The following is a 26,252-nucleotide window of genomic DNA, read 5'->3' as shown; positions in this document are numbered from 1 at the left end:
GAAACTCTTACTTTTGATAATACAATTTTAACGTTATCGTTTAACAGCAAATTATTTAAAAATTAATAAAATAGATCGAAGTAAAATAAAAAATGTTTTAATTATGAATCAGAGCTACGTTGTATTTTATAGACAACTTTAAAAGACTTAATATGATACATAAGTGAATTTTTATTCTACTCTCCTACTTAGCTTCGATGTGGGACTCACACGTTGTCTTGCGAGATCATAGTGGGGTATCAGCTGATTGACAGACAGAAGGGGAACACCCATGGAACGGTGATCACCCAAGTTAAGTTCTTTAGTTTGCCGAGGCGCGAATTTTCGTTGATAACTATATCTAATGTTTGGTTATTATTACTATAATTTTTTTTGTTTTAATTATACGAAACTGATAAATATAACGTTCTAATACCAATGAAGAGAAAACACACGAGTGTGTTTGTTTTATTCTCTTCGTTAACAATTAAAGTGATTAAATATATAGAATTATTATAGTTATAATATAAAAATATACTTGGTAAGTATTTTTATTGTCTAGATATTTTAAAATAAAAAAATCCTGTAATTTTTTGTAAAAAAATATTTAGTTCGCGGTTGACAATCGTTTTAACTTTTATCACACTGTAAATATAAATAATGAAAGAAAACAAAAGAATTCAGTAATAGAGGACGTGTAATACCGGAAACTCAATACAAAAGATCTCATGGGAGGAATGTAACTCCACACATGTATTGTGTCATTTTAATCTTGACGCGAATAATGTAAAAAATTAATCATAACTTATTTTTCTTCATTTTTAGGGTTTTCATGCGAGGTTATTTAATTTATTTAAGAATAATGTAATTACATACTGTAACTAAAATACATTATTTCTTCTTCGTGTATCATTAGAGTCATGTGGGGCAAGTGGGCGCAAACCCATTCATTGACTGAAATGCATGGGTTTGCACACACTTGCCTCATATGACTCTAATACGGCCAGTGTTCTTATAAAATATTATCTGATTGTTTAAATAATTTTACCCTCATACAAACGATCTTGATAAATGATAATTAATTTACAATTGATCTCACTTAGTAATTTAGTAGCCTTATATTGAAAGCTCAACTGTTTTATTTTTATTAACGAGTAACGACTTTATTGTCTAATGACAACGTAATTAATATCCAACTTAAGAACTTGTGTGTGAATATTCAACTTGTATTAATTTTTTATTTTAGTATATAAAGTAATGCATTAGAGTAAAATAAAAAACTCGATGACCATATCCAATTATTGAAAGAATAAAATATTTATAGCTATCCATGGTGATAAAAGCTTCAAGAATTTATTATTTGAATTATTTGCATCCTTGATAAAATTATTTTTATATTAAGACTACCGTTGTTATGGTGAGGTGAACTTTAATCAAGCTATTTAGTAAATTATCGAGGTACGTTATTCGTAATCAGAGCGCGGCACTATATCTGCCAGCCAATTAACAACTGGGTCACATGCTCATTTATAGGAATTAGGAAAGGGATAAGACCTGCAAGTTTACTGATTGAAACTAACTCAGATATCTCTTTAATAGTCATACCTCTTAAAAATCCATGACTACTATACTAGTTTAGTAGTTTGCAAAATACTGAGATAGTTCTATTTATAGAGAAAAGAAAAAAAAAGTTTGAAGTTAACATTTTTTTTTAATTGATTATAAATGACGTAAATTATCACATTGGTAATTTGAATATTTTATGAGTTAGTTAATAAAAATGGATTTTTGCTATCTAATACATTGTGATAATTTTTAATTGAAAAAAAACCTGGAAACCGGCTAACCCTGCAGGCCAGCCTCGAAATTTCCCGCTGTTTTCGAACTCAAAGAGCTTAAAAACACTTTTGTCAAAATCCATATTCAAGCTTGAAGAGCTCGACACTATCTTTTAATACATTCGTATTTTTGAGCACTTCGAACTCCAACAAGCGGTTTTTTAATTTTTTCATGATACCAGCATCGAAACTTGAAGTTTTAGTGTCTCTACAGTCCGTCGAAACAAGCTAATTTCAAGCCGATGCTGCAAACAACTGCTAGCGATATCATAATTCAAAAATTCCTCCATACAGTGGGCAGAAACATGCGTGTTTCTTCCCTAGGGAAGAAACACAATTGTTTCTGCCCGGTGTCAGTTCTTTTTAATGTTCATTTGCAGAATTATTACTCTCATTTGTTTACTTGTCACTTCAGTTTACTCATTTCATTTTTGAAGTGACAGTTTTAATTAACTAAATAAAATTACTGAAAAATGAGTGAAAATAATATTTTTGTCTTATTTACAATTTAATAAGTAACTGTACATCACATATTTCTCATTCTCTAACAGTTCTCCTTATCATCGGCTTGAAATTAACTTGTTTTTTACTGGCTGCTGACACTGAATCTTCAAATTCCGATGCAGGTAATCATGAAAAATATAGTGTGGGACTCAGGATAAAACACGATTTCAGACTGTGGGTAATTTCAGCCCTCGCCTGCGGCTCGGGCAGCCAACCTCACCCTAGTCTGAAATCGTCTTGTTTCATCCCTTGTCACACAATATACTATTGTTTAGGATTTTGCTTAATGAACTCAATGAATTCGGGCAAAAATCAATAAATGTGATTAAAATTAATGCGGTCATTAGTGTCTACCCCTCATTTAATTCTTATTCTGTAAGAAAAAATCTGAAAAAATTCGTAGATCTTTAGACTCCTAACTATGCGATAGAGTTGTTGCGAGCCCCGAAAATCTCTTTTCCAATAAACATTTTCATCAAAATTCGGAGGCATGTAGGCTGTTTACAGTAAAATATTTGAAAATCAGAACGTTAATATATAAAACATCCGAGAAAAGTGTGAAAAACAGTGACATTTTTATATTTTTTCGATAATATTATGTAAACTAATGAATCGATAGCAATAGAATCTGTACCGATCGAAATAGACTATAAAATGGTAGACTCGTTTCAATTTCAGATACATTTGATAAATTATATAGTGAGTTATCCAGGAAAAATGAAGACAATTTTTATTATAGCAGCGTTTATTATACAGCTGTAGCGATAGTTTAAAAACTAATAAGCGCTGCTTAATAATTAAAAGACTTACATAAAAAGCATATTTTATTATGTAAAATCATTAGACTGCCAAAAATGTATGTATAAGTAAGCTATCATTTTCGTTTCAATTGATGATTATTTTGATTTAATAATTAAAATACGATCAGTAATTTATGAAAGATAACAATTAATACATAAATATATAAAATATAAAAAATACCCTGAAATATTTATCTAAATTAGTTGAAAAACCTATTTAATTTCGAATTCATTCCAAAAATAGATTGTAAATACTTAATTTTGAATGTCTTAGAAATTTTTATTTTTTATTTTTTGGTACGTAATGGATAAAATAAGACGAAAAACTTCTAAAAATATGAATATTATTTAATTATAAAACAATTAATCTTGAAATTTTGCTAAAATTTTAATAACTTTAAGTTCATATATTATTAAAAATAATAGCTTTACAGATATAAGTCATCCAACCTTTTTTATAGAAAAATAAATTTCCTAAAAAAAAAGTCTTATACTTTTTTTCTCTAAACTCGGCCGTTCATGAGTTAACAGCAAAAAACCATCAATTTGATACAAAATTTGACATTAAAGACTCACAGGAGAGTTAGAGTTGAACTCAGAGCTAAGCAGATACTAGCTTTTTTAAAGAGCATACAATTCTCTTTAAGAAAAACTTTGAACCAATACGGTACATAAATGTAGGGCTGAATTTTATTTATTGAAAAGAAACAAAAATAAATTTACGTGCTTTTAGCATGGAAAAACTTCGACGACGTCGTCTCAGTAGTTAATATTAATATTAAGAGCTCAAAATTGACCTAAATTTTTATTTTAATATATAGAACAAGATTTTCGATGGGGAGTGAAAAAAAAAAATGTTCGTTTCAAACGGAGCACCCTAATGTGTAGCCTTTTTCTTATAAATTTTTGTTCAAACGGAAATTAGTAATTATAAAAACCAAAATGAGTTGAAAAGATGCCTTGCCAATATTAGTATCTAGAATTTTTATGTTACTAACAGAGATAAATATACATTGAAATTGAGCAATTGTTTTCTTCGGGTAATTGATTGTTAATCAAAAAGGATATTATTCGTAAGTAGAATATTTTGATACACGATGTAATGGAATTCAAATTGGAAACAATAGAAAATCCCGTGATATTTCGATAATTCGCGAATTGTTCGAACTCTTCGTGAATTATTCGATAATTTCCGAATTATTCGAATTTTTTCGAGTTTCGAATCGAATATTCATATTCGATTGGGAACGAATAATTCGTAAGTTCGAATTATTCGCATACCACTAAATTTTATTCGAAAAAAGCACCTTTATGAAATTTTTTCGTTAACGATATCTCTTGAAAAAATGATTCAATTTTTAACTTCCCGCTAAGAAAATTGTAAATTTTCTAAAATTCGGGAAGTTTTTAGTTTCGGTCCGATTTACGAAAATCGAATTTCCATCAGATGTCGACGTTTTGAGGTCCTAGAAAGCTATTCTGACTAATTTCAAGATGATGTCCGAGTGTATGTATGTATGTATGTATGTACGTACGTACGTACGTACGTACGTAAATACCTGTATCTTTTGAACGGATGAACCGATTTTGAACTTTAAGGTGTCATTCGACGCGGATTGTCAATATCTTGAAGCCGAGAGAAAATTGAGCTTGATCGGTAGGGCTCGTTCAGAGATATTCCAAAAATAAAGTTTTTTCAAAAATGTTTTTTTTGGATAACTTTTAATGTGCTCGATGGATTAATTCCAAAATGGACTGGGCTCTAGAGCTTTATAAGCCGCGTCGAATGCCACCTCGACCATCAAAATCGGTTTATTCGTTCAAGAGAAACCGTTGTCGAAAGAATTGAAAAAAAAAAAATTTTCTTATTTTTCCTGAAATATCTCAAAAACGACTCGATAAATCGAATCCAAAATTTTATCAGCTTTAGAACTTGACAAAACGCGTCTATTGCCGCCTCACCATCAAAATCGGTTAATTCGTTCGCGAGATATCGTGGGAGAAAAAAATGCTAAAAAATGGTTTTTTACAAAACAATGGCATACAAAAGTATTTGCGAGCTCGTAGAGCTCGAAAATGTATTCACAATAGTGTTTTCGAGCTCGTTGAGCTCGAAAACAGCGGGAAGTTTTGGGGCTGGCCCGCAGGGTCAACTGACAGACCGATTTTTATGGCTGATATGGCCTTCAACGCGACTTATAAAGTTTTAATTTTATTTTCCAAATTACTCCAAGCATACTATACTGATTACCCTCAATTCTTTACAGGTTTTAGAAATTAATAAGCCGCTTCGAATGCCACCTCAACGATTTAAATCGGTTAATCATCTTGAAATTATTCAGAATAGTTTCCTAGGCCCTCAAAACATAAAGATCTCTAGAAAACTCGGCTTTCAAAAATATAACCAAAACCAATAACTTTATTTTTTTCTGAAAATTTACCATTTTCCTTGCAGGGAGTTAAAAATTATTTTTTAATATATTTGCTATTTTATATAATATTTCTTTAGTTATTTACTGCTTTTACAATAATCCATTTAAATTTAGCTGTGACAAGAGTTATCAATATCATGGTATCTACGAAAGTATACGTATGTGGAACGCTATGCCAACAAAAACGTGTAACATAGTGGTTATCCGCAAGCCGTATCACTCATATCACTTTGCAACACGCACCAGATCGACTATAGAGCTTGTTAAAAATTTTTCCTGTGTTTTTGTTATTATACACAGAAATGCATTGACAAAGATATTTTCAACAAAGTTACTTAAAAGAAAATTTATTACTTCCTTCTGATTGATATATTTTATATTTTAGATAATATTATCAGAATACAAATAATTGCGTATTCATCAGCCCGTTTATAAAGCGAAATTGTACACCTCATTCCTCAAATGAGAAATGTTTTAGTATAATGGATATCAAAATAAATGAATGTTGATTTCATTTTTTATCATCTGTAAGAGTTATAAAAATAATCAAACTCCTATGAATAATGATCGAACAAAAATTTCACCTGCAGCTATTATAGTATTGTTTTAAATAATTCACCATGTTTTATTTCAATTCTAATAGAGTACACTTGAGTTGTTGAAATGACATTTCCCGTAGAGATCAGCATATCATACTTCCTCTCGTTAATATACTCATATTTTAATGAAATAAAAAATTTCTCGACAATTTTAAATCTGAAATGGATACCCTTATCATTATATAACTTAATCTATTGCTTTTCATGAAAAAGTATGCAAGCATACAAAATGGATAAATTATAAAAAATAAATTTATTCTTATTTTTTTATTAAAAAATATTAATTATATTATTTGCTATTAAATGGTATTGCATAAATTATGAAAAAAATTATCTAAGAGTTTCTGTTTATAACAGAAATATTTTTTTAATATGAAAAAAAAAAAAAAAAAGTATAAGTATAGTAAAGCATATTATTCGATCGTTTCCTACGCTTATCCGGGATATGACGATATCTCCCCCTTGTCGGTCATTGGCGCAAATATGACTAGAATAAAGTGGTATTCAATGTCACTGATTTCCACGCGTTCATCCAACTTTTATCACAATATGGTTGTACGGTAACAAAAAAAAATATCAATATTTACTATTTGATGGTAATAACTCTATGAAAACAAAAAAAACGATTATTTCGACAAACAAAAGAAACGTCGATTGCTGTAAAATTCATGTAAATCTATTATCATTCGTTTGACAGAAATGGAGAATGAAAGATTTGGAAGTAGACATTATTTTTTCATTAAATAGCCCGTTAGCTAGAAAGATAGATAAATGAATTTTATTTGGCCATGAAGTCAAAACTCCTTGTGGCCATACAGTTTATAAAAATACAATTATAATACATACAGTTAGTATATTCTAATATTCATACATAATATTAATTTCTTAAGATTAATAATTTTAAGCTTCTAAATGTTAAAAGTTCAATTTTTTATTTATTTTAGTCTTTCAAGTCTTTAAAGTTCCATCACCCTTCCTACAACTCAATGTGATCACTATTAAAAAAATAATTATAACATGACACTCTAAACTCAGCAAATGTGGCAACAGTAGTGAGATCCGATGGTAGTGAGTTCCATTCTCTGATTGATGTAACAATAAATGATTTGTCATATATGACTAAATGGCTTGTAGCTAAACGCAGATAGTCTTGTTTCACATCACCTCTACGTAACATCGGTTCTAAGAATTTAAGTTCATTCTCAAAAAGGTGACCCTGATTGGCATATATTGCTTTATATAATAGACAAGATATAAAGAAATTTCTTCTGTTTTTTAAAGTTGGCCAACCGAGTCTTTGAAAATAAGGTGTTACATGCTCATACCTACTTACTTTGAAAACAAAGCGCACGCAAGCATTAAGTTTACGTTGTAACTTAAACTGTAAAGATTGACTTAAATTAGTGTACATCGCAGCACAATAATCGAAAATTGGGAAAATTAACGTAGTGACTAATTTAATCCTAATCATCTCATTAAATATTTCATTATTCATTTTTAGCTAGTTGACGAAATAGCTTGAAAATCCTGACATTTTTAACTTTCCTTATAAGAAAATGTTAAGTTAAAAAAATAAGAAAAGATGTGAAATTATTGATTTCTGTCCGATTTTTTTATTATAAAGTAAAAAATCTGATACATGATCAGGGAACTAGTACTCAATCACTCCATGTATTTGTATATCTATATAGATATAGCTCAAAAATAACGGGAAGTTTTGAGGCTGGCCTGTAGAGCCAGCCGAAGCCCAGATTTTTTTTCTGGTAGATAAAATGATCTCTCACGCCTTTGGTCATCTTACGATATCTCTATTAATATTTTATAAAAATTTTTGAAAATATGTATTGAAATCAATTAAAAATATTGTAAGGTATAGTAATATATTAATGAATTTCTTCTTCAACTTTGACGCAGATGAGAAGGCTAATTGTAATTATCTGATATGAAAATATCATGTTCATTCATGTTAGGGACACTTGTGGCTATAGCTCGAATGAGAATAATTTTATTATTGTAAAAAAAAAATCTGCGTGTATTTGAACGAATAAACCGATTTTAATGGTCGAGGTGGCATCTGACGCGCCTTATAAAGTTTTAGAGCTGATTAGATTTTGGAATCAATCCATCGACTACATTACAAGTTATCGAAAAAAAAATATTCTTGAAATATCTCCGAATACACTATAACGATCAAGCTCAATTTTCTACAGCTTGCAGGAATTAATAAGCCGCTTCGAATGCCACCTTGGAAACCAAAATCGGTTCATTCGTTCAAAAGTTACAGAATATTTTCATACAGGCGTACGTACGTACACATATACATACACTCGGACATCTTCTTGAAAACAGTCAGGATGGCTTCCTAGGACCCTAAAACGTCGAGATTTGTTGAAAACTCGGTTTTCGAAAATCGGACCGAAACCAATACCTTCCCTTCTTATTGAAAATTTTCAATTTTCTTAGCGGGAAGTTAAAAAAAACTGTAACTGTAATAGGACAGTTCTATTACACAGTCTTGTGATGTGTGGAAAAATTAATACATAGATCACAAGAGCCAATGGATAAAATAAAATACTAAAAGATCAGTAGAGTGCTTGCCATATATTTGAAATCCACATCGTCAAGCGCGCGTTTGATCACTGAAAACTCTGCCATCTAAGCGTTGGAAATCTGAAGCTTACTCGCCCCCATTGATTTTTGAACCTCGGCATTTCGATGGCATTCGGTAACCAAATAAGGGAATCACGCGCTAGTATCGTAATCAGCAACCCCTCATTCGCATCACAATCATGGTGACGCTTGCTTGAAACGGAAGTGGTCGTTACACTTGTTGACTAATTTCTTTTTGTTTAGTAAATCGTTTTTTTTTTAACATGTGACTCAAAGAGTTTTGGGCACCAGCCTGTGTCAATCTTTTGAAAGGGTTTGAGACATATTTCTGGGTTTATTCATTTTTTGAGTACACGAGTAATTTAACTCACCCTCTGATTACTGCGCGTGTGCACTGCATTATATAAATATTTTCAAGGTTTGTAATTAATATTTATAGTTTCATGTGTCATGGAAATTATTTTTAGTTAATCGTTTTTTACATTTGTGTATAGTTATTATGTCAATTTATGCGATTCGAAAATATTTTTCTTTTTTGTCGATCGATATTTCCACTAAATCTACCATAATAAATAATTACAAAATCAAATATAATAGTGATTACTATAATAATAGTTGAAAAGGCTTTTAAAATGAGCTTGAGTAGCTTCTACAGATCTTATATACATTATTATTATTTATGTGTATGTAATTAAAATTTTTAAAAAGTCGGAGTAAAAGATTGAGAATCATACTTAGAAAACTATTATGTATTATTATTATTATTTAAAAAATCACTTGTAGAAAAAAAAACCTGAAAAACAGTTGACCCTGCGAGACAACCCCAAAACTTCCCGCTGTTTTTGAATTCAGGAAGCTCGAAAACATTGTAAATTTTTGAGCTCTTAGAGCTCAAAACACTGTTAGGCCGAAAAGACGTACATTTCACTGAAAAAAAAATTATTTTTGTCTGACGATATCTTTGGAACGAATCAACCGATTCGAGTGTTCTTGGCGGCAATCGAAAGAGCTCACCAAGACTTAGAACTGAATACATTTTCAGGCAAACAGGACAAGTGGTTTATGAGATATACGATAAAAACATAGAAAAAAAAAATTTTATTTTTATTTTTCGTATAACTCGTAAACTAATCAACCGTTCAACTTCTGATCAGTTCTAAGTCTTGGTGGGCTCTTTCGATTGCCGCCAAAAACACTCAAATCGGTTGATTCTTCTGACAGATATCGTCGAACGAAAAAAAGGTTACATACACACAAATCTACATAAACACACACACGCGCGCGCAGGTGGACTTCCATCTGAAAATGGTCAGCTGAATAGTTTTCTAGGATTTTAAAACGTCGGGATCTGATAAATTCGGTTTTCAAAAACCGGACCGAAACTGATAACTTTCCTTTTTTTTTTAATTTTTAATTTTCATAGCGGAAAGTACACAGTAAAAAATATTGTGTACACTGTTAAAAAAATTGTTTGAATTTTCAAAACATTGTATATAACGCAATAAACACATACATTTGTGCTTGAAATTTCATTACTAATTTCATATAGAATTCAAAACACATGTTTTTGAATTTTCAAATGCAAGTTTTTTAATATTCAAATACTTTTTTGTAAATTTTCAAACACTTTCTTTTTAATTTTTAAATAGATGTATTTGAAAATCTGAAGCGTTTATTTGAAAATTCAAAAGCATGTATTTTAAATTCTATACGATCGTTACAATGAAATTTCAAACACAATTGTATGTGTCTATTGCGTTATATACAAAGTTTTGAAAATTCAAACAATTATTCTAACAGTGTATGGTTACATGGAAATTAAAGACTATTAAATATATAAAGTAATAAAATGTTTATTGATAAAACTTCAACATTTTGTGAATTTTCATCAATTCCTTATAAACAACATTTAAAATTTTTTTTTTTATTAACTATTGTTATAATATAATATAATATAGCGGGTAATTATATTTTTTTTCTTAAACGTTTAAAAAAGTAGAATTTAAATAAATATTTTAAAGTTACATCACATTTTAATATTTAAATCACTATAAAACTATTATGTTTATTAGCATTATGCTATATCACATTAAATACTGCATCATTTTATCATTTATCATACTGTCAATGATGTTCACTTCAGTCACAAATTTTATTTACTTTAATATATTATTGAGCAAATAAAAACTTAACAATAATAAAGTCTGATATTTACCGCTCACATTATTCACATATATTATATATTTCACTACACAATCCTTAATTATACTGAACGCGCAGCACGTCACGCGCAAAAATTTTATATACAAGCATTTTAATTTTCAAATAAGTATTATGAAATTTTAAATGGAATTATTAAAATTCAATATGTCGTAGAATTTTCGATACTTGCTTTGAAAATTTAAAAACTTAATTTTAAATACCAGCTTGATTATTAAATTACGTATATTAAATTTAAAGCTTTCTTTATTGAAAATACAATTCAAATATCTAGTTATGAAAATTCAATTCCTTTTGTATTTTAATTTTTAAATTATTTTTAACAGAGTATCTGTGTTAAAAACGGTCCGTGTTAAATTTTTTGTGTTGATCATTTTGTGTCAAATCAACACAATTCTTAGGGTTACTTTAAAATTTTTAATCGGTCTACTATTCAACACTTTAAAAGTGTTACCTCCCAGGTAGGAATCGCCAAGGCTGACCATAGGCCGAGCCTTGGCCCTGTTGTCACTTGCCAAGCTTCGGCAGCTGACCATTGGCCCAAGCCTCGGCCAGGGCTTGGCCCAATGGTTTGATTACGTGAAGCCAAGTCTTGGCAGCTAACCATTGGCCCAAGTCTAGGCCGAGGCTTGGTCCAATGGTTTCATTTAATTAAGCCGAGCCTTGGGTAGTGACTATTGGCCCGAGCCTCGGCCAGGGCCAGGCCCTATGTTTTGATTTTTGTTGAATCGAGCCTTGGGTATTGACCATTGGCCCGAGCCTCGGCCAGAGCCAGGCCCGATAGTTTAATTTTTGTCAAGCCAAGCCTTGGCAGCTGCCCATTGGCCAATGCCTCAGCATGGGTTAAATTTTTATTTAATATTAAAATTATCAACTTTACATGTATCTATATATATGTATATAGAGAAGACCAGGGCATAACGGTCTACCGAGTATACGATTAATATCAAGAGTTGAAATTTTCTAAAAAGTAAAATTATTTCATATACAATAATTTTCATTTAATTAGTTATTGCTATGTACAAAACTTTAGTTAACATGAAATTTTTATTTTTGGCGGGAAAAATGGGGTATCCTTTAAAAAAGTTGAAAAAAAAATTTCTGAAAGTTGATCAAATTTCATTAAATTCAAATTTTTTATATGTAATATACATAAAGAAAAATTACAGTTCACATCATTGGTGGATACGAAGGCAAAAAAAATTTTTTTAGGTGTAATAAATCGTTTCCCCTCGATTAGCTTAATTACTAATTGTTATTTAATAAAAAAATACAAATCTATATTTTTTATTTGTCATTATTGTGAACCCGAAAAACGTGTTTTTTGATTTTTTAGACTACAGATTATTTTGCATTATTTCAAAAATTTTATCAATTAAAAAATAAAATATTATTTTCGAATATTTTTAGTGGCCGAATTTGCCCCAGCTATAGAGAATCAGCCGAAAAATGAATTAATATATCAAATTTTTTTAAATTTAACGATAAAAATATGAAAGAATCATTTATTCAGAATTTTCGGATGGTCCATTCTGCCCCAGGTGTCATGCGTAGTGCTAAAAATGCGCGAATATATCGGATTTATAGCAATTAGACAAAAAAAAAATTTTTTTTTTTTTTTAAATATTTTAAGGGTACTCCGTTTTGCCTACCCTACCCCCTTTGCCTCCCCCCCCCCCCCTTCACTAATAAAAATACGTCATTACTCATCAGAGAATTTCGTTCATTAAATAAAACTACAGTTCACCTCATCTTTACGGTTTAATATTTTTGAATTAAATTGTATTTAAATAATTAACAAGCAAAAAAATCAAAATTATCTGGACATCAGATTTAGCACAGTGGATAGCGTCCCGGCCTAGTAATCAGAAGGATCTCAGTTCGAACCCCGATAGCCCCCAAATAATTTTATTCGTTATTTCCCATTAATTCAGTAATTAGTTAATTACACTCCAATGTAATGTCGATAAAAGAGTGATCAAACTTTTTTTTAATTATATTTATTAATTTAAATAATAATATTTTAGATCGAGCATTGGGTGAGCCTTAAATTTTTTGCTTTCCGAGGTTTGGCCGAGGCTTGATTTTTTGTTTCCCAAGCCTTGGCCAAGATTCAATTTTTCGTTTCCCAAGACTCGGCCGAGGCTTGATATTTTGTTCCCCAAGGCTGGGGACATGGCTATCATCCAAGGCTTGGACCAATCCTTGGCCCAATACTCAGCCAAGGCACGTGCCAAGCCTTGCATAATCCTAGTGACGCTTGGCCAAGGCTTGGTCCAAACCTTGCCCAGTTGTTCTTTCCTACCTGGGCTAGTACAAAAATCAATATTATCAACATCCCAGGTAGGAAAGAACAACTGGGCAAGGTTTGGACCAAGCCTTGGCCAAGCGTCACTAGGATTATGCAAGGCTTGGCACGTGCCTTAGCTGAGCATTGGGCCAAGGATTGGTCCAAGCCTTGGATGATAGCCATGTCCCAAGCCTTGGGAAACAAAATATCAAGCCTCGGCCGAGTCTTGGGAAACGAAAAATTGAGCCTTGGCCAAGGCTTGGGAAACAAAAAATCAAGCCTCGGCCAAACCTCGGGAAGCAAAAAATCTAAGGCTCACCCAATGCTCGATCTAAAATGTTATTATTTAAATTAATAAATATAATTAAAAAAAAGTTTGATCACACTTTTATCGACATTACATTGAATTGTAATTAACTAATTACTAAATTAATGGGAAATAACGAATAAAATTATTTGGGGGCTATCGGGGTTCGAACTGAGATCCTTCTGATTACTAGGCCGGGACGCTATCCACTGTGCTAAATCTGATGTCCAGATAATCATGATTTTTTTGCTTGTTAATTATTTAAATACAATTTAATTCAGAAATATTAGATCGTAAAGATGAGGTGAAATGTAGTTTTATTTAATGAACTTAAAATTGTCTGATGAGTAATGACATATTTTTATCAATTTGTAATTTTATGATTTGATATAAATGAATAATTTAATGCAAAATAATCTGTAATCTAAAAAATCAAAAAACACGTTTTTTGGGTTCACAATAATGACAAATAAAAAATATCGAATTGTTATTTTTTATTAAATAACAAATAGTAATTAAGCTAATCGAGGGGAAACGATTTATTACACCTAAAAAAATTTTTTTTGAGTATTATAAAACCAAAAATAATTGTCAAGAGAAAGAAATATATTCTTAATGTTGAAAACAATTTAATAAAAAAAAAAATTATCATTTTTTGGAGAGGGGCCTCTCTGCCCCACAAAAAAAAATTTTTTTTTGCCTTCGTATCCACCAATGATGTGAAATGTAATTTTTCTTTATGTATATTACATATAAAAAATTTGAATTTAATGAAATTTGATCAACTTTCAGAATTTTTTTTTTCAACTTTTTTAAAGGATACCCCATTTTGCCCGCCAAAAATAAAAATTTCATGTTAACTAAAGTTTTGTGCATAGCAATAACTAATTAAATGAAAATTATTGTATATCAAATAATTTTACTTTTTAAAAAATTTCAACTCTTGATATTAATAGTATACTCGGTAGACCGTTATGCCCTGGTCTTCTCTGTATACATATATGTATATAGATACATGCAAAGTTGATAATTTTAATATTAAATAAAAATTTAACCCAGGCTGAGGCATTGGCCAATGGTCAGCTGCCAAGGCTCAGCTTGACAAAAATTAAACTATCGGACCTAGCCTTGGCCGATCCTCGGGCCAATGGTCAGCGGCCAAGGCTCGATTTAACAAAAATTAAACTATCGGGCCTGGCCCTGGCCGAGGCTCGGGCCAATGGTCACTACCCAAGGCTCGGCTTAATTTAATGAAACCATTGGACCAAGCCTCGGCCTAGACTTGGGCCAATGGTTAGCTGCCAAGACTTGGCTTAACGTAATCAAACCATTGGGCCAAGCCCTGGCCGAGGCTTGGGCCAATGGTCAGCTGCCAAAGCTTGGCAAGTGACAACAGGGCCAATGCTCGGCCTATCGTCAGCCTTGGCGATTCCTACCTGGGATTTATTAAGTGTTACTTTAAAATCAACACAAAAAAAGGGCTGAAGCGACAGTTGAATTGTGTTCAAAAAATCTGGGCATCGGTTGGCCCTGCAGGCCAGCCCCTAAACTTCCCGCTGTTTTCGAGCTCTAAGAGCTCTAAAATAATAGTATAAATAAATTTTCGAGCACTTTGAGCTATAAAATACCTTTGTTTCCCTTTTTTATAAGCTTTTCAAGCTCAAAAGCGTTACGTTTTATGTTCAAGTTTAAACATTTAGAATCCAAAATAATTAATGAAAGAGCGTTTTTTATATGTTTATTCACAATTATGTTCAATAATTTGCTCAAAAATAAGTACTTACGCGATACGTTATATCTATCTCGTGTAAGTATATCGTGATACGATCGAACATGACGAGTTTTAGGCAGTCACTTCCGACACACACACACACACACACACACACACACACACACATACATACCCGAAAGAGCTTGTTGGCCATCAACTTTTCTGAAAATTTCAGATCATTTGATCAAGTAGACTCGATAATATTGGCGAATTACGAAAAAAAATTTTTTTAACTTCCCGCTGAGAAAATCGACGATTTTCAAAAAATTCGGGAAGTTATTGGTTTCACCCCGATTTTCAAAAACCGGGTTTTCATCCTATGTCGACATTTAAAGGTGCTAGGATGCTATTCTGACATTTTCAGAGCGATGTCTGTATGTATGTATGTGTGTACCCAGGTAGGAAAGAACAACTGGGCAAGGTTTGGACCAAGCCTTGGCCAAGCGTCACTAGGATTATGCAAGGCTTGGCACGTGCCTTAGCTGAGCATTGGGCCAAGGATTGGTCCAAGCCTTGGATGATAGCCATGTCCCAAGCCTTGGGAAACAAAATATCAAGCCTCGGCCGAGTCTTGGGAAACGAAAAATTGAGCCTTGGCCAAGGCTTGGGAAACAAAAAATCAAGCCTCGGCCAAACCTCGGGAAGCAAAAAATCTAAGGCTCACCCAATGCTCGATCTAAAATGTTATTATTTAAATTAATAAATATAATTAAAAAAAAGTTTGATCACTCTTTTATCGACATTACATTGGAGTGTAATTAACTAATTACTGAATTAATGGGAAATAACGAATAAAATTATTTGGGGGCTATCGGGGTTCGAACTGAGATCCTTCTGATTACTAGGCCGGGACGCTATCCACTGTGCTAAATCTGATGTCCAGATAATCATGATTTTTTTGCTTGTTAATTATTTAAATACAATTTAATTCAGAAATATTAGATCGTAAAGATGAGGTGAAATGTAGTTTTATTTAATGAACTTAAAATTGTCTGATGAGTAATGACATATTTTTATCAATTTGTAATTTTATGATTTGATATAAATGAATAATTTAATGCAAAATAATCTGTAATCTAAAAAATCAAAAAACACGTTTTTTGGGTTCACAATAATGACAAATAAAAAATATCGAATTGTTATTTTTTATTAAATAACAAATAGTAATTAAGCTAATCGAGGGGAAACGATTTATTACACCTAAAAAAATTTTTTTTGAGTATTATAAAACCAAAAATAATTGTCAAGAGAAAGAAATATATTCTTAATGTTGAAAACAATTTAATAAAAAAAAAAATTATCATTTTTTGGAGAGGGGCCTCTCTGCCCCACAAAAAAAAATTTTTTTTTGCCTTCGTATCCACCAATGATGTGAAATGTAATTTTTCTTTATGTATATTACATATAAAAAATTTGAATTTAACGAAATTTGATCAACTTTCAGAATTTTTTTTTTCAACTTTTTTAAAGGATACCCCATTTTGCCCGCCAAAAATAAAAATTTCATGTTAACTAAAGTTTTGTGCATAGCAATAACTAATTAAATGAAAATTATTGTATATCAAATAATTTTACTTTTTAAAAAATTTCAACTCTTGATATTAATAGTATACTCGGTAGACCGTTATGCCCTGGTCTTCTCTGTATACATATATGTATATAGATACATGCAAAGTTGATAATTTTAATATTAAATAAAAATTTAACCCAGGCTGAGGCATTGGCCAATGGTCAGCTGCCAAGGCTCAGCTTGACAAAAATTAAACTATCGGACCTAGCCTTGGCCGATCCTCGGGCCAATGGTCAGCGGCCAAGGCTCGATTTAACAAAAATTAAACTATCGGGCCTGGCCCTGGCCGAGGCTCGGGCCAATGGTCACTACCCAAGGCTCGGCTTAATTTAATGAAACCATTGGACCAAGCCTCGGCCTAGACTTGGGCCAATGGTTAGCTGCCAAGACTTGGCTTAACGTAATCAAACCATTGGGCCAAGCCCTGGCCGAGGCTTGGGCCAATGGTCAGCTGCCGAAGCTTGGCAAGTGACAACAGGGCCAATGCTCGGCCTATCGTCAGCCTTGGCGATTCCTACCTGGGTATGTGTGTGCGCGCGTGTGTGTGTGTGTGTGTGGATGTAAACCTCTCATATCTTTTTCATGAATGAACCGATTTAGATGGTTCTTGCGGCATTCGAAAGATATTTTCTGAACTTAGATTTTCAAAAAAAATTTAGACCATTTAGTCATATAAACTCTGAGATATTTAAGAAATACGAAAATGTGACGGGTGAGCTGACGCTCATCCGTCTAATACTAATTAACAAATAATAGATAGATATATTTTAGTTCAGAAAGCAATACATTTTATAGTAGTTTCATTAGGCGCTATACAGCTGCACATAAATATCGCATTACATTAGTTGTATTAAGTCTTACTTTTATTAAGACAATGCGACGAGCAGACGTTTCGCGTGGTCAGCAGTTTTGACTGTGGGAAGAAAAGAGTTCCGTTGGAGACTGCGAAGGGATATTTTCTTATGCTGCACGAAAAGAGTTCTCATGGGAAACGGCGGAGTGATATTTTGGAAGCAGAGAATGCAATTGCAGAAGAAGAGTTAGTTACCATAGTTAAGCTGATTCGAATAGTCGTCTGCTCGCGCATAAATATTATATCTCTCTTATTCTACCGCTTTTATTATAGATCACTATAAGAATACGTTAATGCCGCTATTGTTGAATGAAAATATTGCATTAGTATCCGATTCATTTATGCTATCTCAGATTTGTAAAAGAGACTCTCAGGACCTTTTCCGGGTACTCCCATATTTTGGGGACGCCCAATAAACAAATATCCATAAAATTCACATATAGTCATTCCTTCACTGAGCGACCCACACCCTTTATAACATCCTATTAAATTTCTAGAGACGCTGAGCTAGGCACGGTAAGATCGGTTACGAAGTAAGAACATTAAGGTGTAAGCTCACACGTAACAGAAAAAAAAAAATGTTTTTTTTCCTTTTTTTTGGATATTGTGAAAACTGTTGAATCGATCAATTCCAAAATCTATTCAGCTCTAGAACTCGATAAAAGCTTTCGATTGCCACCTCAACCGTCTCAATCGGATCATCCGTTCGAGAGATATCGTCGACGAAAGAATGAAAAAAAATCGTTTTTTTCGTTTTCCGTGAATATTTCGGAAACTATCGAATCGATCAATTCAAAAATTTATTCAGCTTCAGAACTCGATAAAATCAATCGATTGCTGCCAAGAACGTCACAATCAGATCATCCGTTCGAGAGATATATCGTCAATGGAATAATAAATGTTAAATCAATATCTGCTTTCTTAATTGAATAACATAATAATTACTGAACAAAATTACTCAAAACTAATATGTTCTTCTTTATATAAGTGATTGGAAGTGATTGCCTAAAAATCATCATGTTCGCTCGTATCAGGAAATACTTACACGTTATAGATACAAAGTATCACGTAAATACTGATTTTTGAGCTAATTATCGAACATAATTGTGAACAAATATAAAAAATGCTCATTCATTTATTATTTTAGATTGTAAATTTTTAAACTTTAACATAAAACGTAACCCTGTTGAGCTTAAAAAGCTCATAAAAAAGGGAAACCAAGGTATCTTCGGGCTCGTAGAGCTCGAAAATGTATTCACAACAATGTTTTAGAGATCAAGGAGCTCGAAAACAGCGGGAAGTTTTAGGACTGGCCCGCAGGGTCAACCGATAGACAGATTTTTTTACTTAAATTTAACCGACATTTATCTTGATGAAGACAATGAATCCTAATTAAATTACTTAATTAATAACTTACAGATATTCTAAATGAGATTCTAAAAATGACTATATTCGTTCATGCATGATTATATATGATCATATATGATTATATATAATCAGATCTGGCCAATTTTTGGATCTGATCATATATAAGTGATTATATAGGGGAGGGGGGGGGCAAAAGGGGGTACCTAAGGAAATACTAAGTTTTCGAGGACTAAAATACGCTAAATCTTTTTGTTTTTAGTGATATTCGAGGTAAATAGACAAAATTTTTAGCTGCCGTTAAAAAATAAAATTTTTATTTTTGGCGGGCAAAACGGGGTACCCTTAAAAAAAGTTGAAAAAAAAAAATTTCTGAAAATTGATCAAATTTTATTACTTGAATCTTTTATATGTAATATACATAAAGAAAAATTACATTTCACATCATTGGTGGACACGAAGGCAAAAAAAAAATTTTTTGTGGGGCAGAGAGGCCTTCCTCCAAAAAATGATATTTTTTTTTTTTTTTTTAAATTGTTTTCATTATTAAGAATGTATTTCTTTCTCTTGACAACTATTTTTGGTTTTATAATACTCAAGAAAAAATTTTTTAAGTGTAATAAATCGTTCCCCCTCGATTAGCTTAATTACTAATTGCTATTTAATAGAAAAAAACAATTCTTTATTTCTTATTTGTCATTATTTTGAACCCAAAAAACGTGTTTTTTGATTTTTTAGATTGCAGATTATTTTGCATTATTTCAAATATTTTATCAATAAAAAAATAAAATATTATTTTCGAATATTTTTAGTGGCCAAATTTGCCCCAGCTATAACAAATCAGCCGAAAAATGGATTAGTGTATTATATTTTTTTCAATTTGACGATAAAAATATGAAAGAATCATTTTTTAAAAATTTTCGGCTGGTCCATTTTGCCCTAGGTGTTATGGGTAAGGCTAAAAATGCGGAATTATGTCAAATTTTTTTTTAATTTAACGATAAAAATTTGAAAGAATCATTTTTTCAGGATTTTCGGTTGGTCCATTTTGCCCCAGGTGTCATGTGTAGGGCTAAAAGTGCGCAAACATATCGAATTTATACTAATTAGACGAAAAAAAAAAAATTTTTTTTTTCCTAAAATTTTGAGGGTACCCCGTTTTGCCCACCCTACCCCGTTTTGCCCCCCTTCCCCTATAATTAGGCAAAATCATTTTTTTCCGGGCAGTCACTGACATTTATAAAGTTTTGAATTCACTTCTCGTATTATCCAAATTTTGTGTTTAAATTTTAACACAAATTCAGTGTTGAAATTAACACAAATAGTTTGTGGTAAAAAATAACCCAAATATTGCCCTGGTGGATCCAAATTGCGGTAAATTACCGTGATTTACGGTATTCAGAAGAATTGCGGCATTTTGCAGTAAACGAACAGCATTGTATGGCAAAATTGTGGTATTTTTACTGAAAATTTTGCACTAAGATAGCGATAATGTATGGTAGAACTGTAGCAAGCCTGCGGTATTTTACCGTAAAGTGAAGTATTGCACTTCAAAAATAAAAAAAAACATACAGTTCTTACGGTAAAAATGTCACAATAATTGCGGCAAATTTACCAAATGCGTTAAAAATAAAACTTGATTCAGGCTCGCTTCACCTTATTTTCTTTTGAAGTTATCGATTTGCCGACGATTTTTCGATAAGATTTCGACTTTTCCAACTTGAATTAAATTTTTTTCAACTTTTTGAACTTTTTTCATCTTGGTTTCAACTTATTTCAACTTACTTGTATTTTTTGATCTTAGTTTGAACTTGTTCGTCTTTACTTCGAGCACGATAGTCATTCACCTTACTTTTGATTTACTGAACCAAGTCGAAAAAAAGTTATTTTATTCGCCTTACTTCCGCCTGAATATATAAAAATTATTTCACCTTAGTTTTGACTTTTTCGCCTTATAATTTAAGTCGAATAAGTCTACACAGTAAAAAATATTGTGTTAAAATCAACACAATTTGTGTGTTAGAAACGGTCCACACAATATTTGTGTTATTTTTCAACACAGACTATTTGTGTTGAATTTCAACACAAAATTCGAGTAACATAAGAAGTAACTTCAACACTTTTTAAATGTTAATGGTGACACAAAAAAAATGTTAACTTTTATATTTGTACCATGGATTATTTTTAGGTTATCAAAAGTGTCAACAATTATTATTTAACATTTAACTATTTTGTGATAGTAAACATGATCCTAAAGTTAGCAGACAGTCAACAATTTTTGAATTTTTTAATGAACAAATCAATGACGAAAAAAAAATAAAAATATGCGCATGTAGAAAAATGAAAAAGCTACAGATGCAATTTTTAAAAAATTTTTTTTTTTTAAACTATACGAATCATGAACTTTGTCAACTTAATTTTTTCATGTCCAATTGAAAATAAATAAACTCAATGTCCCAAAAATAATCTAACCAAGCAAAACTGATGCTTAATGGCGCTTCCCGCGTGAATAGAAGGAAGACATTTTTTTTAACACAAGTCAATTGTCGTTTCAACACTTTTTTTGTGTTGATTTTAAAGTAACACTTAATAAATGTTTATAATATCGATTTTTGTACTAGGTAACACTTTTAAAGTGTTGAATAGGAGATCGATTGAAAATTTTAAAGTAACACAAAGAATTGTGTTGATTTGACACAAAATAATCAACACAAAAAATTTAACACGGACCGTTTTTAACACAGATACACAATATTTTTTACTGTGTAAATCAAATCCATTTCGACTTGATCTTCTTTATCGTCTTTATCGTCTTGAAATTTAAGTCGAATAAGTCTAAACCAAGTCAATTTCGACTTGATTTCAACTTTTTCGTCTTAAATTGTGACTAAGTAAGCCAGTCAAGTCTAAACCAAGGCAAAAACTCAATGTATTTCATATCTCCGTAAAAAAAGACGAGTTTGTCTTATAAAAAATAGCTCCAAATTTCGACTTGGTTAACCAAGTCTAAATCAAGTTTTATTTTTGACCCGGGTCGCTGTAATTCGGATCCGCCAAAATAACCGTTTATAACTCACAGGTTATGTTGATTTTAACACAATATTTTTTACAGTGTGATCGCAAAAACTCCTTCAGCGCTTTCACGCTTGAGATGTGTAGAGTTTCTGTTTAAATAATTATTTTATTAACTGCTTCTGTTATATAATAGTTTTTCTTAAAAATAGATCTATATATATTTTACAAATAAAAAAATTCAAAGTATCATTCAATCATCATCAATAATATAATCATTACTTATGTTTCAGATGCTATTCAAGGCATAAATTTTCTGACAAAAAGCACAAAGCTGAGGGATTTTCACTATGGGAAAACTCCTCAGTCTTTTGGCTCGTGACGAGTCGACCTGCTGTACTCCGCAAAAATATGACGTCTTCCTGGATTTCGAGAGTGATTATTTAATAATTAATGTTCTATAAAAATTACACTGATGAATTACTAACAAACAATTATAATTTGTTTTTTAGACGCTCAACCATCCGAAAATGAAAGAGATACATTTGAAGCCGTACAACGAGTTTTAAAAAATTCTGAATCTATTTTAGAAGAGATTCAGTGCTACAAAGGTGCTGGTAAGGAAATTCGAGAAGCAATTTCTATTCCTACACAAGAATGCCAGCGCAAGGCGTACCTGACTGTCGTACCTCTTGTGGCTAAACTGAAAAGATTCTATGAATTTTCTTTAGAACTTGGTACTTATTTGTATATATATTTTTATAAAATAAAAACTTTATAATAACATTGTTGAATGTTTTTAGAACGTGTTGTGCCAGAAATTTTGGGTCAATTATGCTCTGGGAATCTATCACCTATGCAACATCTTGAAACTCAGCAAGCACTTGTAAAACAATTCGCAGAAATTCTTGAATTTGTCTTCAAATTCGATGAACATAAAATGAAAACACCAGCAATTCAAAATGACTTCAGTTATTATCGTAGAACGTTAACAAAAGCCAAAGACAATCCAGAGAATGAATTAATTGTAGGCAATGAACTGGCCAACCGCATGTCCTTATTTTATGCCCACGCCACACCCATGCTTCACGTCTTAAGTCACGCTACTATAACTTTCTTGATGGAGGTAAGTTCATGATATCCTCACATTATGCATCTTTGTCTTTTTATATGATGAATTAGAAGATATATCATCATGTTTTAGTTCATCACTCCCTTTTCATTTAAAATTGTCCACCTATATCAATCATGATAATCAGTTTCCTATATCGCTGATGATTTACTTTTTGCTGACACACCTCGTCATTCATAACATGTGATTTTAGAGGGAAGACATACCACGAGAGAATATTACAGAGACCTTGGGGACAATGGCAAAAGTTTGTTTAAGGATGTTAGAAAATTCGTAAGTATACTATTTTTATCCAATAATATTTATTATTTACAAGTACTTTTTGTTAATATTCTCGATTATTGTTGTAGAAATCTATTGGCCCAATTTCAACGAGAAGAAACACAGTTATTTGTTTTACGAGTAATGGTTGGGCTAGTTATCCTTTACGATCATGTTCATCCACAAGGTGTTTTCTTTAAAGGCTCTAACGTTGATGTAAGTTGATAGAACTTTTTTTTACTTTATATCTCTAACGGACCCAAATTATGGTAAATTACCGTAAATTATAGTGAATTTACCGTAATCTGCGACATCTTTGCCGTAATTCACCTAATGTACGGTAAACCCACCAAAAATTACGGTGGGCTTACCGTAATTTGTCGTAAAATTGCGGCGATTCTTGTCGATTTTTGCGGTATATTTACCGCAACAATACTGTAAACTTGCGGTAAATTAGGTCCACTGGGGATCGGACTTCCTGGCGGATCTAAATTCCGGTAATTACCGTAATTAACGGTATTCGGAAGAATTACGATCAAATGCGGCATTTTATAGTAAATTGTGGTATTTTACGGTAAAAGTATGGTAATTCACCGTAGGGTTACAGTAAGCCTCCAGTGCTTTACCGCAAATTTGCGGTAATGTTGCGGTATGTCATCATAAACGTGCCGATTTACTATAAAATTAGCGTTAACTACCTTAATTTACCGTAAATTGCCGCAAATTTCCGTGAAATGCGGCAAATTTGCAGTAGCAATACCGCATTTTGCGATAAAATACGGTAATTTACTATAATTCAGATTCCCTAGAGCTCATATTTTCATAATTATTTATGTATAATTACAGGTAAAAGGGTGTGTAAAACTTTTAAAAGACCAACCGTCTTGCAAAAGCGAGGGTTTATTGAATGCTTTAAAATATACAACAAAACATCTCAATGAAGAAAATACACCAAAAAATATAAAAAATCTTCTAGCAGCATGATTATCAAAGCAACGTGGTTGTTGTATTCGAAATTGAAACAAAAATATATTTTTTTTTATTTGGTATCACTTAAAGCCATTCTTAGACAGTGGCCCCTACTTTTTAAAAATATGCAATGACTTTCAACTGTAATAACCATATTAAAATTTAATTAATTGAGTGAAAAAAATTTAAAACCTAATTGAGAAAAGGACAACGTAGTCGTAATTTTTCCGAGATTTAGATTTAAAAAAATTACTTACAGTTTTTATCAATTACCCTAGCGGACCTAATTTACCGCAAATTTACCGTATATTGGGTCCGTTCGGGTAAGAGTTAAACGAAATTTGTGAAATAAATTATAGCCTAAAATATTCTAAAATTCGAATTGTAAATCGACATGAAGATTTTACTGAAATTTATTAAACAATTTTGTTTAACTCTCAATTGATATCAACTTTGAGTAATTTTTAAAAATCTATATCTCAGCGAAATTACGACTACATTGTCCTTTTTCTAATTAATGCTTTAATTTTTTTTTTCAATTAATTGATAAAATTTTGATACACTTGTGACAGTTCGGCAGCTCAATTTCAAAACACAGTAAGTGACAAATTTTTCAAAATCAATTTTTTAGTATTTTTAGTTCCAGTGGGGTCTTGTGGACATGATTCAATTCATACTTAAAAAATTTTATTTTTGTCAGTTATTGTGTTTTGAAATTGGACAGCAGAGTTGAAAATCATTGAAAATTTTTAAAAAGTGGGGGCACTGTCTGTGAATGGCATTAAATGAACAAAATAAATTATATGAATGATAACTTTATCAAAAAATCTATGTCAGATTGTATGAGAATATATACAGAAACAAACATATAAATTTGAATAGGAATCCATGTAGGAAAATGCGGGTATCTATTCCTATATATAAATTTATGCTGGATTCCCACGTGGATTTTTTTGATAAGGAACTTTAAATACACTAATACAGCGGGAAACTGCCAAGTGATTTAATTGGTTAAATAAATATTCAAACAGTAATAATAAGAATTTATTATTGTAATCATTTAATTGAATTAATTCAATAAATAAATAATTACCATTATTATTAGAACGAATATATTGTAGTATATCAGCAACTTGCACACATATTGTGATTTATGTAAATTATGATATTAGTTTGCCTTCTTATTTTAAGTACAATTTTATAATAATTTTATCTATTATAACTTTCTTATGAAGCGACGAAAAAATAAAATTGGGAACATGACATCTTACAAAGCTAAATTAATAAAGTGAGATGAAGATTCAAACTTTATTATGCATGTAACAGATTTTTTAAAATTATAAATAATGGAAAGTGTAGAATTAATTTTGATTTGTATTCTGATATAATTAGCAATAATTTATCTTTGAGAAATGATCTGAAAAATAAATGAATATTTAATTCTGGCTAAACAAACTTTAAAACAAGCAAAAAATAAAAATGTATGATAACTTGGCAACGAACGATGATATATTGCTCACCCTTCATGTTGAACTTGGTACTCTAAAAAACTAAATAATTTACAAAAACATAATGAAAACAAATTTAAACAAATTATCACAGATAATTAACCAAAGATATATGTATATTGTAAATTGCATAAAATTAGAAAACATTAATATTATTCTTAAAATTTATGATCTTATATAAAATGTATATTGCAAGAGAGAAAAATTTTATTAATAAATAAAAATATATATG

At 31.1% G+C, this 26,252-nt stretch overlaps 1 protein-coding gene across 2 annotated transcripts; it reads left to right on the top strand.

Annotated features, from left to right (window-relative positions):
* The first annotated feature begins 248 nt into the window (after positions 1 to 248).
* Positions 249 to 26,252, top strand: LOC130663517 (CYFIP-related Rac1 interactor B). 2 transcript variants are annotated; one of them, XM_057462779.1, is made up of 7 exons: positions 249 to 520; positions 22,444 to 22,585; positions 22,663 to 22,887; positions 22,954 to 23,276; positions 23,476 to 23,555; positions 23,633 to 23,759; positions 24,390 to 26,252. In XM_057462779.1, the coding sequence occupies exons 2-7, from the start codon at positions 22,501 to 22,503 to the stop codon at positions 24,525 to 24,527; spliced, it is 978 nt and encodes a 325-aa protein (XP_057318762.1). In that variant the 5' UTR covers positions 249 to 520; positions 22,444 to 22,500; the 3' UTR covers positions 24,528 to 26,252. The 2 variants fall into 2 exon arrangements, with proteins under 2 accessions (XP_057318762.1, XP_057318763.1); XM_057462780.1 differs by lacking the exon at positions 249 to 520 and adding an exon at positions 8,886 to 9,180.

The sequence above is a fragment of the Microplitis mediator genome, chromosome 2, assembly GCF_029852145.1.
Source record: "Microplitis mediator isolate UGA2020A chromosome 2, iyMicMedi2.1, whole genome shotgun sequence".
Classification (NCBI taxonomy): domain Eukaryota; kingdom Metazoa; phylum Arthropoda; class Insecta; order Hymenoptera; family Braconidae; genus Microplitis; species Microplitis mediator.
This window is presented reverse-complemented; position numbering and strand designations above follow the sequence as displayed.